Below are 17,028 nucleotides of genomic sequence, written 5' to 3' on the forward strand. Positions count from 1 at the left end.
AACTCACGGCTATCCCTGCCGGCGTGTTTTGTATACTTTGCGTTTTATTAGATGCCTTAAGCCTGAACAATAAATAAATTTATAAAAAACGATATCTGCCACTAATAATTTATGGAGTTGGAGACAAGGTAACAACGATCAAATGTAATGTAACTACTTAGAATTGAGCTAAAAGCAGAAACTGTTATTTCCTAAAAGTCCCTACACTGTTAGCGTGCGCTGACCGCATGTCACGCCTTCGGTGAAATATCCGTCTCTTCCATATATGTGCCTATTCGTAAAACGGATATCATCGCGTGGGGCTATTTGAAATTCCGGGCGTTATTTGTGACTATAAACACCATTGCTGGAGGCCAGATACTTTATACGTATAGTACGTGTTCCTGCTTAGGGCTTATTTACTGCATTATCTAATATTGTCTTTTGGTGTATATTGTAGTTTGTGTCGCCGTGGCACAGAATAAGTAATAGTAAATATTATCATACAGAACGGCCACGCACCGCTCCGCCCCGATTCGAATTACCTCGCCCCGCGACAGCAGATTGACGGCCGTTTGCTGGCCGCTCAGTACTATGTATTTTTAAGCAACTTACTCACACTATGACGCGTGTACAGACGTGTTCGCCCTGTGGCCGTGGGTCAGTCTTAATTTCGATACCAAGAGAATTTACACGAGTCAATATATGTCTTCTAAATTAATACGCGGTGTGTTTTATACAATAATCATTTAAATTGATATTTTTTATATAATTGCACAGATAATGCTTTAACAGAAAATACTCTTAAAGTACATCGTAGACTACTTAAGCCTCGGTTATCTCTGTGCATTTCATTCTACGTAACTGACCTTTGCGCCACACAAATCTTCTCTTAGAACTTTTGAAGTGCAAACATTCTTTTAATGTTTTTCGACATTAGGTACCTACATCTGATTTTACACGGGTATACTTTGAGTATAAATGAATGAATGTCCTTTATTTAGAAGGACAAACCATTCCTGGTTTTAATCTTTCTAGGCTATGCATATTGAGTAGTTGTTAGATTGGTTACTCAAAATTACCAAAATACAGCTTACTATTTCTAATGATCCTCTCAACCGCGGATGGACTAATGAATAAAATAACAGGGGTAAACCTTATATTAGTTCTGCTCCGTCCGTCCGTCTTAAACACCTCTTTTTTCACTGGGTAAACAATATTATTGTTCACGTTAATGTTATACTTACAAGCATAAAATATATCTTCTTGTTCAGGTGGAGTTAACGATGCACGACGGCACAGTAAGAGACGTGTGCTTCATAGAGGACACGACCAACAAAACCAGTCTGCTGGTGAGCGGCGGTGCCGGCGACTGCAAGATCTACGTCACCGACTGCGCCACTGGCAAGACTTTCCAGGTAAATGTTCTCCCTAGGTATACTATCCGCAAAACCAAACCGACGATCTGGGTCGTAATACATCACATTCACACTTGCGTGGTTGATGCAAGAGTGACAGAGATAGTGATATGAGCCTGATCCTCGATTTGATTTAAGGAGTTAAATTAGATGTTCATAGAATTAATTGGTACTTATCTATCTAGGAGAAATTAAAGTGATTAAACAAGTAATCAATTACCCCGAATTAATTCGAGGTTGGCCGTGATTCTTGCGCAGACAGCTATTTTAATTAAATTACTTATTCGTGGATTAACAGCAATTAATCCGTCGTATACGGAACGCGGATTCGGACAAAATCACTAAAAAGATCCAGCTCTCGTCGGGGGATCTTTAAAATCTTCGAAAATATTTAGAAATAAATGAAATATAGTTTAAAAAATAAATATTTGTTATCATTATGGCAATAGGTTCCAGATATATGAATATCAGTACGATGATATTATGGTTGCCATTTTATTTGTATTCGCACTCACATACGTATCAGGAAAACGAAGACTACATTCGATAAAAATCTCGACTTATGGGCCCGTAATCGCATCAGGGGCCCATTTCTTGATCAATATTAGGCTAATATTATTAGTGTGTTGTCATGGAAACTCATACGATTAGACAGTTTGTGGACTAATAATATTAGCCTAATACCGTTCGAGTAATGGGCCCCAGAACTAATTCGGTTGTTTATTTTTACACAGGCACTAAGCGGTCACTCCGGGCACGTGTTGGCTTTGTACAACTGGGGAGGAGCGATGTTCGTGTCTGGCAGCCAGGACAAGTCGGTCCGCTTCTGGGACCTGCGGACGGGGGGCTGCGTTAACGTCATTTCGCCGCCCGTCGGCAGTGCTACCAAGGTAAATCCAATTAGACTCGTACCATACAGTCGAAATACGAAAATAATTGTGCGCCGTTTTCTACTGATGGAATAGGTTCTAAACCCACAGCTATAGTAGTCTCCAGAGTAATTTCATCTTCCATGTTCAGAATAAAATAAAGAAGTTGGTAGTCTTGGTTTAGATAACTTTTTGTTTGAAAATTATAGAAATCGGATAGCGTTTACAAGGCAAAAGTTATTTCAGCCTTGCGCGCTACTTTAGAATATTTCGCCTACGCTACCTTGTAAGGTTGCAATCTAAAATAATTCTCCTAGAACTTGTTCAGCAATAAACTCTACCTCAACTTATAATGATGTAATACCCGAAAATTACCGACTGTTTTAGCATCTTCTTTTCATTTCACCTGTTAGGAGGCGGTAAAATGGATTTGAATTAAACTGGTCTAGCCATAAATTCTGTCAGTATATTATCTGTACAGAACAACTATGAATTAATTTATTGTTTTAAATTTTACATATCAAATAGAGAATCTAATTAGAAATAAAAAAATGCCTAATTATTATTCGATATTAACATAATATATCCTGCCTTATTTCATATTTTTTAACGAACGAGCGACGCACCTCCAAAATACGTATAACTTTTTTGACCCTAGAACTTTTAAATATATCTGTAACAAACCAATAACTTGCTTTACCACAAATAACTTGCTTCTGAACCCGAAAAAGACTAGATGGTATCCGGTTCTCCACTTGCCGTCAGCAAATGGGTCACAAACCCAATTTGATTCTCGGACAGGATGTTTTAGAGTTTTCAGATAGCGTATCGATTTAAAACTTCAATGAGGATCGCACCTAACTAGCTTAAGTAGTACATTATGTTCTGCTGTCTATGCCGTTAGAAAAATAAGACAAATAACAGATGTAGATACAGCAAGATTGGTTTATTATAGCTATTGTCATAGTCTGATGTCATACGGGTCTGAAGACCTAGTGTGGGGAAGAGCTGCAGATGAGAGCATATTTATTCTTCAAAAAAGAGCAGTGCGAGCAATTTATAATCTAAAACCTCGCACGTCGATAAGAAATCTTTTTAGAGACGTAAACATTATAACATTGCCGTCGCTCTTTATTTATAAAGTTATTATGTACGCCAGGAAGCATTATGAGGATTTTCCAAAAATTAGTGACATAAATTAAGTGAGAAATAAAGGAAAACTTGCTGCGCGGCGGTTACGATTGGCAAAAGTTTGAAAGTCATTCGTAGGACAATCGATCCATTTTTACAACAAAATACCTAGTCACATAACATATTTACTGTATCATCGATTTAAAAGAGTTGTAATTACCAATTTAACTAAGAAAGCCTACTATAAAATATCAGATTATTTAACTGATAAAAATGTTTGGGATGATTGTGATATTGTAGCATAAAGAGTAGATACTGACCCCCTTATTCATAAACGTCTACTAAAGTTGTCAAGCCACTAATAATCGTTTGTCCCTTTCCATCATACCAATACGTCGGAAAGGGACAAACAATTATTAGCGGCTTGTTAACTTTAGTAGACGTAGTAGGGGGTAAGTCTGTATAAGTGTTAATTGTTACTACTAATAATACAAACTGATATGTAACAATAATGAAATATACACGACGGACCCAAGTGTATCTTGTAATGTTTATTTGACGCGAAGAGCAGACTGGGATCTCTAAGACACAAACATTTTTTTTGTGCGTATATTGATTAATCAATATTATTTAAAAGGACAATTAATTTTGTCACAGAATTTATGGCTAGACTAGGTATTTACGTTACAATAATATATCGTTGGGTGACAAGCAAAAGTCACTAAGTACCACCACAAGTTCATAGCCATAGTGAACCGTACTATTATCCAAATAAGGTTGATTTTTGTTTAATTACTTTTAGTAATTACTGAGTTTTGCTTGTCACCTGACGATATGTAGATTTAACTTATGAATCTAGTGTAGGTATTTTCCCCGGGACGTGCCTTCTCCGGACATCCCGGCGTCAATCTAAGCATATGATTGAGGTCTCTCTCTAAATACCTAAATAAACACTAATATAAAAGTGTAGGTATATTTGTCTTCTTTAATTACAACATGTTTAGTAACAACTTTCATAATTCTTTTATATAATAAAATACATTGTGTCAAAGATGATTTATCAAACATTTAATCTGATGAACTTAAAAATGTGGCATAAAGCTTATAAGGTCATTTCATAAAACATAAAAAAGTCTGGAATAAAAACTCCAAAATTAGATAAGTTGCGATCCGCGCCCCTTTAGCATAAACCCTCTTAAGTTGGCAAGTTAAAGTTTCCGGTTTATACTCGATATTTAAGTCGTCGATATTGGCATGAAGATAGATCGCCGCGTCGCTTACAAAATATGTATATTGCATGCGACACTTTCAACTGGTAAAGTACGAGTAAGTAGCTAAGCTGTCGAGTATTCTTATTGCTGAACTAAACGTAAGTTATATGACATATTTCGCTCACTATTGTCGTTACTCATTTCACACCTTTACCATATTTTCGGCATAGCGCATTCAAAGTATGAAAATACGATTTCATTTCAAGCATTAAATTAATGCATTATTACAGTGGTTAAAAACCACTAACATGTATCCGCTTCTTAAAGATGGTACAATAGTTTTGATAGCCTTCAGACTCATACCTTGTCGAAGACTACATTTCGCTAGTAGTATACATTGAAACCAAAACCGAGATTGCGCTGTCGTTCACCAACGAGATGGACCGATCAAGTCAAAGACCTGTCGTAAGATACTCGCTAGACAGAAACCGGTGAAGACAGATCACCGGCTCCAGATACAACCGTGATGCTGACCACGATCCTCAGACACGAGGGACCTACCCAGAGAGAGAGAGATACTTGTAGGTAACTGGCGGTCGGTGTAACTTATCTAGTATCAATAAGGTTTACGAATTGTCAGTTAAGTGTGGCAACGATGGTATATTTGCAATGTCGTTTTATATGACCTTAATGAGAACTTCAATTTGTGTTGTGTAGGGTGCAGCCGTGGCGTCGCTGGCGGTGGACCCGTCCGGGCGGCTTCTCGTGTGCGGGCACGACGACGGCTCGTGCGCGCTGCACGACGTGCGCGGCTCGCGCGCGCTGCAGCGGTTCACGCCACACTCGGGCGACGTACGCAGCGTGCGCTTCTCGCCCGGCGCGTATTATCTACTCACAGCTGGCTACGACACCAGAGTGGTGCTCACAGATCTTCAGGGTGAATTTACAACTGTACTTTCCTAGCAATTAATATCGCGTGTACCGGATCTCCAGTGTGAGCTTAACTATTAATTATTCTTAGCATTATCTCAGATTTTTATTGAAACTTGTGTCATACAATTTTTTTTAAACAAAAACTGTCACTCCTGTACACATTAGTTTACATCTTAGGGCTCAATAAAAAATAATGCTTCATAGCTCTAAACTTTGGGCACAGTGCAAAAAGTATACAGTGGACCGACGCCTTTGACGTGTACCGAGCTACTAACAATAGCGAATGTATGCAGCTCGGGTGCGCGCGGTACACCCCTCGCCCCTTCCACCCCGCACGATTGCCCTGTCTAGACGGCTTCGTCAAATGACTGTATTGTTTTATATACTGTGCTTTGGGTATGTGATGTACCTATCAGAGACATGAACCTAATTGCTGTGTATGAATGATAGTGAAATATCAATGAATGATATTTGGTATCGAGATAGTTTGAGACCCGGGGAAAAACATAGGACTGTTTTTATGAAGGAAATCATTACTCCACGCGGACGAAGTCGCGGGTTGAGGCTTGCATTAATTATATAACAAACACCTCGGTACGCAAGCGTCAAAAGTTCAAAACGGCCGCGAGTAACAACTCAAAGTGGGTCATGTTTGTTCAGCTTAACCATTGAAAAGTAATAGTTTTCTGACGTAGCTCCGATTAAAAACTTATACTACTTGAAAATTTAAACTTTGAAACCCAGATATTTGCTATATCGACTTACTAACTCTTGACTAAACGGATAAGCGCGATTAGTTTTAAGTTTCTTGTATTTTTTAATAGTGTTATGTGAAATAGGTTGTCTCGCTCGATATGCGACTTCTTTGGCAAACGTTTTTGTCCCGCTGCTGCTGCTGCCAGTTCTATATAGGTTTATGTAGTTAGAGGCGAATGGAACGAATGTGAACGGATGAAAGTTTTTTGTCTATAAACGACTATTCGATACTTGTATCAATTTTAGTTAAATCAAAATATCTGAATATCTGACACCTGCGCCAACTTTTATTGTAAAGTCTGTTACCTATTTCTCATTTAACTTTCCTAAATTAGTCTGACAAATTGTATTTACGAAAATGGGTTGATAATTTAATGTCGACTACAATTGTAAAGCAACGAAGTGTTGATTAGATCCAGTATTATTAACAGCACATTCTGGGCAGTCCGTTAATCGCCCATTAATTAGCCAGTCGTATCCTAACATGGGTCTGCAAGGCGAGCCCATGTTAGAATACGCTATGGTATGGACCATTAGAAAAAATACGCTTGTTTCCGTCGGTCACGGTTTACTTCACAAATATCTTTAGAATAAAGATATATAATGTTGTGGTTCATGCCATGTGCGAGGTGCTATGTGCTTTTACGTTAAATACATATGCTTCATTAATTCGGATTTTGATAGGATAAAAATGTGAAAATTAATATTTTCAATATGTGCTACAAGAACAATATATAAACAATAAAAAAATAAAAATAAAATAATAAGATCTTGTTTTCGGAACGTTCAAAATTCCATACAATATTGTTAGTACCATCGTTATAGCTATGTGTTAGTAAATACAATGACAATGTATAATAAAAAATTATGAACAGTGAATAAATTTCTCACCTTACGCCCATGTGAGGGTAACGAAACGGCCAAGCCACATTAGGGCTTGTAGTTAGAAGCTTGGCTTGTAGACAAGAGATCTGATATATTTTTGACAGTGCGAGCCTTATGGTTTCGTCTTGGCAACATTTTACACTAAAATGTGTTTGGTGGAATAGTCTTTATTAAAATCTACCAGCGAATAATTTTTCTATTAGCACCGACATTAGCAACCTTATTGGGTCGTGTCCTGAGGGGTTTCTTAGTATCGCCCGAGATCGATAACTCATTAATACGCTCGTGCGGTGCAAACGGGGCATAAATACTGTTTATTAAGGAGAACACGTGGTTATTTTCATCACGGACAAGGCCGTAAGTTGGCTTTGCTTCAGCAATACTCATAGGAAAATACGTGAGAGAAATACCTCATAAATAGTGTATACTAAACTAATCAAACTCTTACTTAGTATATCTGCGCGGCTAACGTTACCCCACGATCGACTTCTAAAACTTGCGTATAAGTTTCAAATACGAGTCTAATAGCAATATGGATGCGATACGCAATTGCCATGAAGTAGTTTTTATTATAGAATACGCATTGTTTTGTTCCACGTTCAGATTCAGATTATTGTTTATTTATTTGCGTTAAGTACATGTACATGTACAGTTCTATCATTTCAAGACATCTTAGGTGAATCAACGTTGCAGCTAGAAGGAAAGTCAGCAAAGCTATTAGCTTGGCACCCCTGCATACACATTTGCTAACTTTAGGGCTAAAATTAACTTTCGTTTTTCGCTCCGTCCTATTCTCATCGTGTGTTGCCGTCGTTTTATTGTGGCTACCCAGCATGGACTCTCTTTTATGTTTATAGAAGAATCATCCCTAATCACGGACCTTGTAATGTGAAAATTTTGAAAGGAAAATACGATTTTACCCTTGACCTGCATTCAGTGCGAAAAGTACCCGTTATCTTAGTTAGAAAAACTTTTAGTACAAAAGACACATCTTTCTGCGGCTAGATCGTAAGGCTAGGTTCACACGGCGTTAATTTTTCCCGTATACGGTATACGAGAAAAAATTACGCCGTGTGAACCTAGCCTAAAAGTGTCAAAGTACGTCGATAATGTGTGAAATAAGAATTTTGTAGGTACTTATATAAGAATCTTGTAGGACTTTTTTAATGACCTATTAGGAAATCTAACTGTAGATTTCCAAATCGGTCAATCAAAAAGTCTGCCAGGATTATCACACGATGTTTTCATCTGATAATATCTACAAAAGCTCCTAGCAAATAATACAAAGGTAATATAACATTGGTGGGTAGTGTAGCTTTCAACATTAAAAAATATGATTCTAATCTAACATGTATCAGTCAGGCGCTTGTATGCGACTATGGCTCCAAGATTGACCCTCTTCAGTTGCACTTCTTGATAACTCGAGACACGCGTTGTTAGCAAAAACTAGGCCTGTGTTTAATAAACGGCACTCAAGTGGGATGTGCGCAAATCAAGCTTTAAGTACTGTAGAATAAAACCAAACTGCGACATAGTGGTTCAGAATACGGGATTTCAAACCAGAGGCAGTGGTACATGAGTCATGTAGTCTACTGGGATACTTCCTAAATGCCCCAACGCGCAAACCCAGGGTCGTTAGTTAGTATCATATGTCACGTTGGCTCCGTAATCAACTGTAGCAAACAAGGGACCCTAATAGGACAAATGTTTGCCGATATCAGTACTCCGACCCGATGACAAGCGCTAAATGAAACTCGTCGGGATGACTAATAACAAATGCCCTTTTTATTATTACGACGTGGCATACGTGATTATTGTATTGGATTTAACACATCATTTAGTAAGAAATAAGCATAGTCAGAAGCAAAAGTGAAAATAAAGGTATTTTAATTCACAAAATATGTTAGATTTACTGTATCGCGGTAAAGTCACTAAACACCGCCGCAAATGTTCGGTCGGTAGAATGGATCTCGTTACTATCAGATATTAGGTAAACTTAAATAAAAATATTGGAAAGTGTGAAACCTATTCCTAGTTTTTCGGCTCTGTCGCCAGCAACACTTATGAATTGCATGCGTTTTATGGTGGTCTGCATTAAACGATCTGAGCTGGAGTACCATATACCTACATGCCAGGGATCTTTTCTAAGTTTCCAATTCACGTTGAATTTTATTTGACTTAACCAAACAGCTTTGTTGAGGTAATGAAACTGAATTTCTATAAAATGTTTCAATGCGAGGGATTACAGGGTATCACATGTGTCAGCCTACCCTTCAAGTTTGAAAAATACTATAGTATACACTTAATAGACAATAGTATCTAATTGTAAAAAATGTATCATAATCACAGAGGCAATGTGAAATTGTCATTTCCATATATTATTTACCAGCGACCCGCCCCGGCTTCGCACGGGTAACACAAAACATTTACAAATTATACACTAACACCTTCCTCAAGAATTCGTTTTGGGTCGCTCAGCCTTTGCGTGATTTTGAAGCATGATCGCACTTCTACCTTAGCTACATTAAATAGCGCTTAATAGTGGCTGGAATATAAAGCATCGTATGCTTATTCACAAACCTTAATAATTCGTTGCAAAGTAATAACTATACATAAAATATCTAAATTACAACAGAGGTTAGATAACGCAAATTACTTAATCATGGTACAACTTTAATTACGATTTCGATTGTACGAGACATTTCTTCAAAAATTCCACAGACCTATTTTGTTACAATAAATTATAAAACATTATTAAAACGATTTAGGTATATGAGTGTATATCATTTGGACGCGAGCCAAATCCTATTGTAGTTAATTCCAGTGCATTTTGGAATCATCTTACTGCTGTATAAACAGGAGAAACGTCACGTGACAATGACTATTCCATACCATATACAGTATGAACAGTCAACAGCAAAAGCTAAGCACGCCTGTTGTTCAAAATAATTTTTGCACAACTTTATTGTTAAAAGATGCTAAGAGTGTGTGCAGCTCTTTTAGAATACATGGCTCGCTCAGCTACTTCTGCTGCTGACTGAACAGGATAACCTAAATACCATCAGATTATTAGTTTTCGCGTAAGTGTTTAATTTACTTTGGCGTCCTTGTATATATTATCAATATTGATTACCAAAATATGTGGGTAAAAAAAAACCGGCCAAGTGCGAGTCTGATTCGCGCACGAAGGGTTCCGTACCATTACGGAAAAAAACAGCAAAAAAATCACGTTTGTTGTATGGGAGCCCCATTTAAATATTTATATTATTCTGTTTTTAGTATTTGTTGCTATAGCGGCAACAGAAATACATCATCTGTGAAAATGTCAACTGTCTAGCTATCACGGTTTATGAGATACAGCCTGGTGACAGACGGACAGACAGACGGACAGACTGACAGCGGAGTCTTAGTAATAGGGTCCCGTTTTTACCATTTGGGTACGGAACCCTAAAAAGGATGTTCATATCCAATAAAACGTAGTAAACTTTGCACATTGTATGGCGGACACGGAATAGATATAATATAATATACCTATAGCATATAATAGCATATTTCATTAGGTCATTGCTGATCATCACTGCTGGAGGCGGTAATTTGAACACTTTTTTAAATGAACCTTAAAATATATAGCATCGATTTTGTTAACGTAGTGTTTTGTTTTAGGCGATTTAACCTGCGCCTTGCCGAGCGTCCCAGTGGCGCGGCACCCTGACAAGGTGATCTCCGCCAGATGGCACCCGGACGACTTCTCGTTCCTTTCGACTTCTGCAGACAAGACCGCCGTGCTGTGGACTATACCGCCGGTCTAACCTCTTCAGGTATCCGGGTCGTACTAACACTGAAAAAGGCGCTTACCTGACTTGACGATGCGGAACCGGCAAACTGGTTGGTATAGAAGCGGGGATGGGCCTCACACACCGATCAGCAAAATTTACTGCGTACTGTTTCGATTCCGCACTGCCAAATCAAGAAAGGGCCTAAATTTGACTCTCCTGAGTTAGCACAACTAGTCATCGTGTCGTGACATCAAGTTTCATAATTTATCATTGCGGGTCGAACTTGCAGTGTTGTGCTTGCCTCATCGATCCCAAAATTTAAGGACACTATTTACGGTTGTGAATTATTATGGCATATAAGCGCTCCTGCCGTCTTTTTGGTCTGGCGAAATTGTTGATATTTCATGTCCTCATATTTCGGGAATGGGAAAGACAAATTAGAAATGTAATCATGAAGCAAAAAGGAATACGGGGAGACCAAGGAGAGCGTATTTTCGCTTTCCGTAACAAAAAACATCACGACGACTGCATAAGGTATCTTTTGACATGGAAACCCATAAATGATGGTTACTAAGGCTTCAGTCAAGTACGGCCAATCAAAAGAAGGGCCAAGCTCTTTATAATGTATTATATTCTGTTTTATTATAATTTCAATTTCACGTGTAACGTCCTGTAATATAATAAAGGCAATGCTAAATTATATATATGTTCTGTAAATAAATTACGTTTAAAATTTTATACAAAAGATTTTACGAAGGGTGTCTCGGGAATTCAATTTGTGATCGATTTTTCGTAACTGGCGGGAGCTCTGCCGCCTAAGCCTACGCGTATAAGATTTTTCATACCTTTTGAAGTCTATTTCATAAAATTTATTTTTATACTACAGTGATAAACGCTGCCAGATAAACGTGGAATGTCAGTTTTATGAATTGGTACGAGATGTAAAGTTCCCACCCACGATCAATTATCACAGTTTTGACTGTCAGTTATAATTGTGAGACTTAGTAAGAAAAAATGACATGTTACATCTTTACAATTTCATTGTGAAAACACGAAAACTCTGTTATTCAAAACTGATCCAGATGGCCAGTATAAATACTCCTGGTGATACAGTGCATCCAGTTATTTGAAACTTTACTTACGGTTCGGTTTCTGAAGTAACGATAGAGGAGGGGATTGTTCACTACCGTTTACTGATACTACAGCGCAACATTTAATGGCTCCTCTACACGATGGCCCAGCGCTGGACCAACGAGATGGCCATGCGATGGTTGAAAACACGCACTATGGAATGGGCCACGTATAGATGCGTACGCACCATCGCTGGCCCACTACCTTTGATGTGCGGACGAAAAACCGACATCGCCATCCCGCCGCGCCATAAGCCATCTGACACCACTACCCTCTTAGTCGTACACGCTGGCCCATCTTAGTGGGCCAGTATGATGGCCCAGCATTTTACATATGTAGTTAAAAATGGATCTAAAATAAATTTTTCGATTTCTCTGCAATGATATCTAGTTTGTTTATAGTATTTATAACTATTCCATTATTTTACTGTCCAGTGATTAACCTTATGTGGATTGGAATTTTTTTCTTATTTTGAAGAATAACAAAGGAATTTGTTAGCAGAAACACATCTTTAAAATTATCAACCCTATGTTGGTTTCTTTCCGTACTGTACAGTGTATTATTTATACGAAATGTGTAAACATTTATACTGACAATTACATGACTTAAAATTTAAAATTATACTAATCGACCGATATTATTAACCGACGAGCCCGATTACGGCCAAAGTTAAACTTGACATGTTAGCAGGTTGAAATAATATTCAGTGTAAAAAAGGTGCAAGTATGTGTTATATTTTCTTTTACCACAATACATATTAAGTAATGTAAATTCACGTATTTTGTTTGCTGTTTGGGGTGTTGTTATAAATTTGAGACAATGTGTCATGGCGGGCCTAAGTAGTGTGGAAATTAATAATATATAATTTTATTTCCTTAAAACATAGTTTAACAGGAAAACATGTATAAATGTTTTCTAGCTCCTCATGGTAACATTTTGTGTTGTTAAATATAAATACGTAAGTTAAAGTGATGTACGTATATTACTTGAGTTAATACTTTTGTCTGTAGCTGTATTTTCATAATATATGTTGCTGTATGTATTTGTATGTGTATACTTAACATTTTAATGTAAAATTACACTTGATGGCTTCTTGTAATATTGTTTACCACAAATACGTAAATAGGCCAAAAAATGGTAACTGATTTTTTGATGAGAATTATCTAGAATAAGTCCGTTGAGAGTTTAGAGGTATAATGGGATTGGCAACTGTCAAAGGTTTGCATAGATGGCGCCATAATAGCTTGCCTCTTTCTCTCGTTTTATTCTATGAGATTTGGCTTAAAGGGCTGGCATCCAGGGCATACAATTCCATTAAGAAACAATAATTTGACACAATTCTAGGAATTGACAGGGCAAGGTATGCTGGCGCCATCTGCTAAATACTTCGACCGGCCAACCCCATTGAACTGTATATTTAACAAAATCAACGCATTGTAACCATATTGTAAGTCATATAATATGACTTTATAGGTCTAACCCAGGGGTCGGCAAACCGCAGCCCGCGAGCCGCATGCTGCTCTTTAAAGGTTGCAGCTCATTAAGCAACACAAAAAATAACACTTGAGAGTTCTTAAACCACTGAAAACAACACTTGCGGCTCTTTGAACTACGTATTATTGGTGTTTTGCTGTGTTTGGCTCTTTTTCAAAAAATGTTGCCGACCCCTGGTCTAACCATTTCTAAAAAGAAAGACTGCTCACTTGTCTAATACGTGGGAATAAATTTACTTGTTAGGTTCCATTTTAAATCTTTGATAATGTGATGTGTTGTGATGTGCTGTAAAATGCTTCTAGCTTTATTTCTTTTTATAGATGTTAAAGACAAAAGCTTTAAACGCAAAAAAAAAAACTTTATTTTTTATATACGTAAGTATATATGGACCTTGCGTAGTGATTATCTTGTCACAAATAGGAATATCGACATAATTCGCTTTTTATTTTATGTATTTTTAAATTGTGTTTGACTATACGATTTTGTAAATTAAATCTCATTTTTGAAACGATTTGTAACTAAAAAAAATACATTATATTTTCTTAGTGAGAAATTTAAGCTCGCCTTCTGGACTAATACCAAACAGAATTGTCACCACAATTGGAAAAGTTAGGTCAGATTTAATCAAAAACATTTCCAGTCTCATTTTATTAGCTTCCAGACTAATAAAAATTCAATCCGTCATGTATTATATTAAAAATTTTCCTGTTCATCAATTTTTGCCCTTACTTTCATTGTTTGAAGGTTTATTTTTCGTTCCCCTCGTCAATGTCATAAGTATTTTACTTTAATACGAGTCGTGTTGAGTACGTGCTGTACGGCGTGGTCGGGTTGTTTTTGCTGATTTTGCTATGAGTTCAAGCGACAGATTTGCGGATTAAATGTTGAAAAGCTAGCAAGTAATTTAATTTCGTTAACCATGATAGGTAAGGTATTCCATTTATAAAAAGAGCTTTTGGGGTAGGCAACTTATCGTAGGTATTGTTTACTGGTTATCTTTGAACGTTCACTGCGGTAGGGGGTCGAGAGACCCCATGCAAAGTATGGTTGATTGCGAGAGACTAATTGCCGCAGCGAAGATGTTAATATGCTTGAGTTTCGGCATTCGGTCACTTTATTTACAGTTAATTTTGCTAGCGAACATTGTAAATAATTGCGAGCTCTTGCCCACAACTGCAAATTAAATTGTAAGTACTTTAAAAGAAATAATTAATGCGTCATTTCTTTTCATTAAATCACGTTCATTCCAGTAAATTATAAATCAACTGTAGACATCGCTTTAAAGCTAAATGTTACGTGAAATGCAATTTTAAGTAACTATTGACATTCAGTTGCAATACCTGCTTATCTCGTAGGATTGATGAAGACGCGGCTTGTCATGTCATGCAGTATGAATGAACTCAGATCCTGTGCTAATAATAATAAGCCAAGCCGTAGCGTAGGTTATGTTGCGGCCTTTCCAGAGTTACACACACAGGGATCATAGCACGTCGTACTGGTGGCAAGAGAGGCGCTAGGCCTAAGGACACCTATAATGTTAGTAATTAATTTTTAGTAAAGAAATAATTGTATTGATGACAATCTTAAAGATTATAACATTACTTAACTAAATTATTAATATAATGTACTGCAATCCAATTGTAAACGACTGCACAAATTTAATAACTAATAATTATAATATTTAATTTTTCATGTTGTGCTAGTTAATTATTTACGTCGAGCAAGTACTTATATTAAGTAGTGTTTGACAAAAGGAAGATGATAAAAAAACTTGTTTTAATGATTATTTTATTTGTGCTGAGTCACCCATTATTGCACATAATGTTATTATGTTTATAGTATATTTATATATTTTATGAATGACAAATGTATTGATGAACATTAATTTTTACTGGAAAGATAATCGATGCTTTAGTATTTTTACTTACCCAAATGTACGTTATGTACGAGACTTAAGTTAACAGAATTGACGAAAACGTTGTCAAACTGGAATTCGTTAACAAAATGTATTCGTTAATAAATTAAGAATATAATCACATTATTTACTTACTAGTTGTTTGATTAATTTCCTTTTAAGCCCTTGTTATTAAGACGGAATAGTAGTAATCCATTATTTTTTTGTATAATAATCTACCAGGTGTGTTTGTCCTATTGTGTGTCACACTTTCAAAATGCATTCGGCAAATCGACCCCCTCATTTGTTGCTCGAAGGTTAAACAGTATAATAACAGATACCTTTTGGTCGCCAATGACCGATATATACTCACCGTAGATTCAACGCCAAAGACCGATTAATCGGTCATAGACCACAGAGCAACATAGACCTACATGTGTATGCATAAAGTTCAATTTCAGTTTTGACACTTCGGTGACGTGGCGTCTGGATGACAGCTTTTGTGTTTGACACGGCGTTGAAAAGGTTAATACGCCTAATTTTGTGCAAGCAGAGGCGATTATAGTACGAGTATTATATTTAACAAATAAATACTTAAATTAGTTTAAATATTCAGCTACGGTAAACGATAGTCTTGAAGCGAGTATTTTATACGATTCTCATATACGACCTCGCATTCAATTATGTTTACGAGTAGGTACATACACGGAGACACAATCATCAAACGCGGGGCGATTGTCGCCAGTCACGATGTTGATATTATCATAGTCTTCCACTGGATCTCCCTACTTTCCTTACTCAAGTAAAGACAACCGGTGAGAGACTAAATTTACACAATAACAAGATACGAAATGGTACAATGCGCTGCAAAACTGCATGGATACATTATGGATGGAATTCATCCATAGTGGTCATGCACTTTTGCAGCTAGGTGTACATAAATCAAATTTCTTGTCTGTGCGTTACGCAATGGTCTACTATATAAAGTTCACAAACAAAGTACGAGTAAGAGCACACGCACACACTGAAACAATCCACCGACTTCAAATCTAAACCGTCATACATGATACTAGCGACCCGCCCCGGCTTCGCACGGGTTACACAAAACCTTAACAAATTATACACCTAAACCTACCTCAAAAATTACTCTATTGATAGGTAAAAACCGCATGGGAATCCGTTCAGTAGTTTTTGAGTTTGAGAAAGCGCATTGCATGATGCCTTTGAAATGTGGTGCTGGCAGAAAATGCTAGGCATATCTTGGACCGAACACCGGACCAACGCCTCAATACTGAAGGAGCTCGGAGTAACCACCAGGCTTACAACCACACGTCTCCGGAGAGTACTTGATTTCTTCGGACACATAGCCAGGAAGACTGGAGACAACCTGAAAAAGCTCATGGTCACTGGTTCGGTGGAAGGAAAGAGAAGGGGCCTGACTCCAACGCAGCGGTCCGACCAGGTAAGCAAATCGCTATCCATCAAGGTCCATAATGCCTTAGAAGTCGCAAGAGATCGGAATGCCTGGAAATCTGCCATCCGGAATCATGT

The 17,028-nt window shown here is 37.4% G+C and overlaps 1 protein-coding gene across 2 annotated transcripts in view; it reads left to right on the forward strand.

The window, feature by feature from the left end:
- The window catches only part of LOC134754194 (WD repeat-containing protein 47), a 105,668-nt gene extending 90,036 nt beyond the window's left edge, over positions 1-15,632 (forward strand). For both annotated transcript variants that reach the window (XM_063690337.1, XM_063690336.1), the window contains exons 7-10: positions 1,254-1,397; positions 2,132-2,287; positions 5,326-5,545; positions 10,846-15,632. In XM_063690337.1, the coding sequence (XP_063546407.1) occupies positions 1,254-1,397; positions 2,132-2,287; positions 5,326-5,545; positions 10,846-10,991 (666 nt within the window). In that variant the 3' untranslated portion in view covers positions 10,992-15,632. The remainder of the gene's footprint in view (positions 1-1,253; positions 1,398-2,131; positions 2,288-5,325; positions 5,546-10,845) is intronic.
- The last annotated feature ends 1,396 nt before the right edge of the window (positions 15,633-17,028 follow it).

Source organism: Cydia strobilella, chromosome Z (assembly GCF_947568885.1).
Source record: "Cydia strobilella chromosome Z, ilCydStro3.1, whole genome shotgun sequence".
NCBI classification, from domain to species: Eukaryota; Metazoa; Arthropoda; class Insecta; order Lepidoptera; family Tortricidae; genus Cydia; species Cydia strobilella.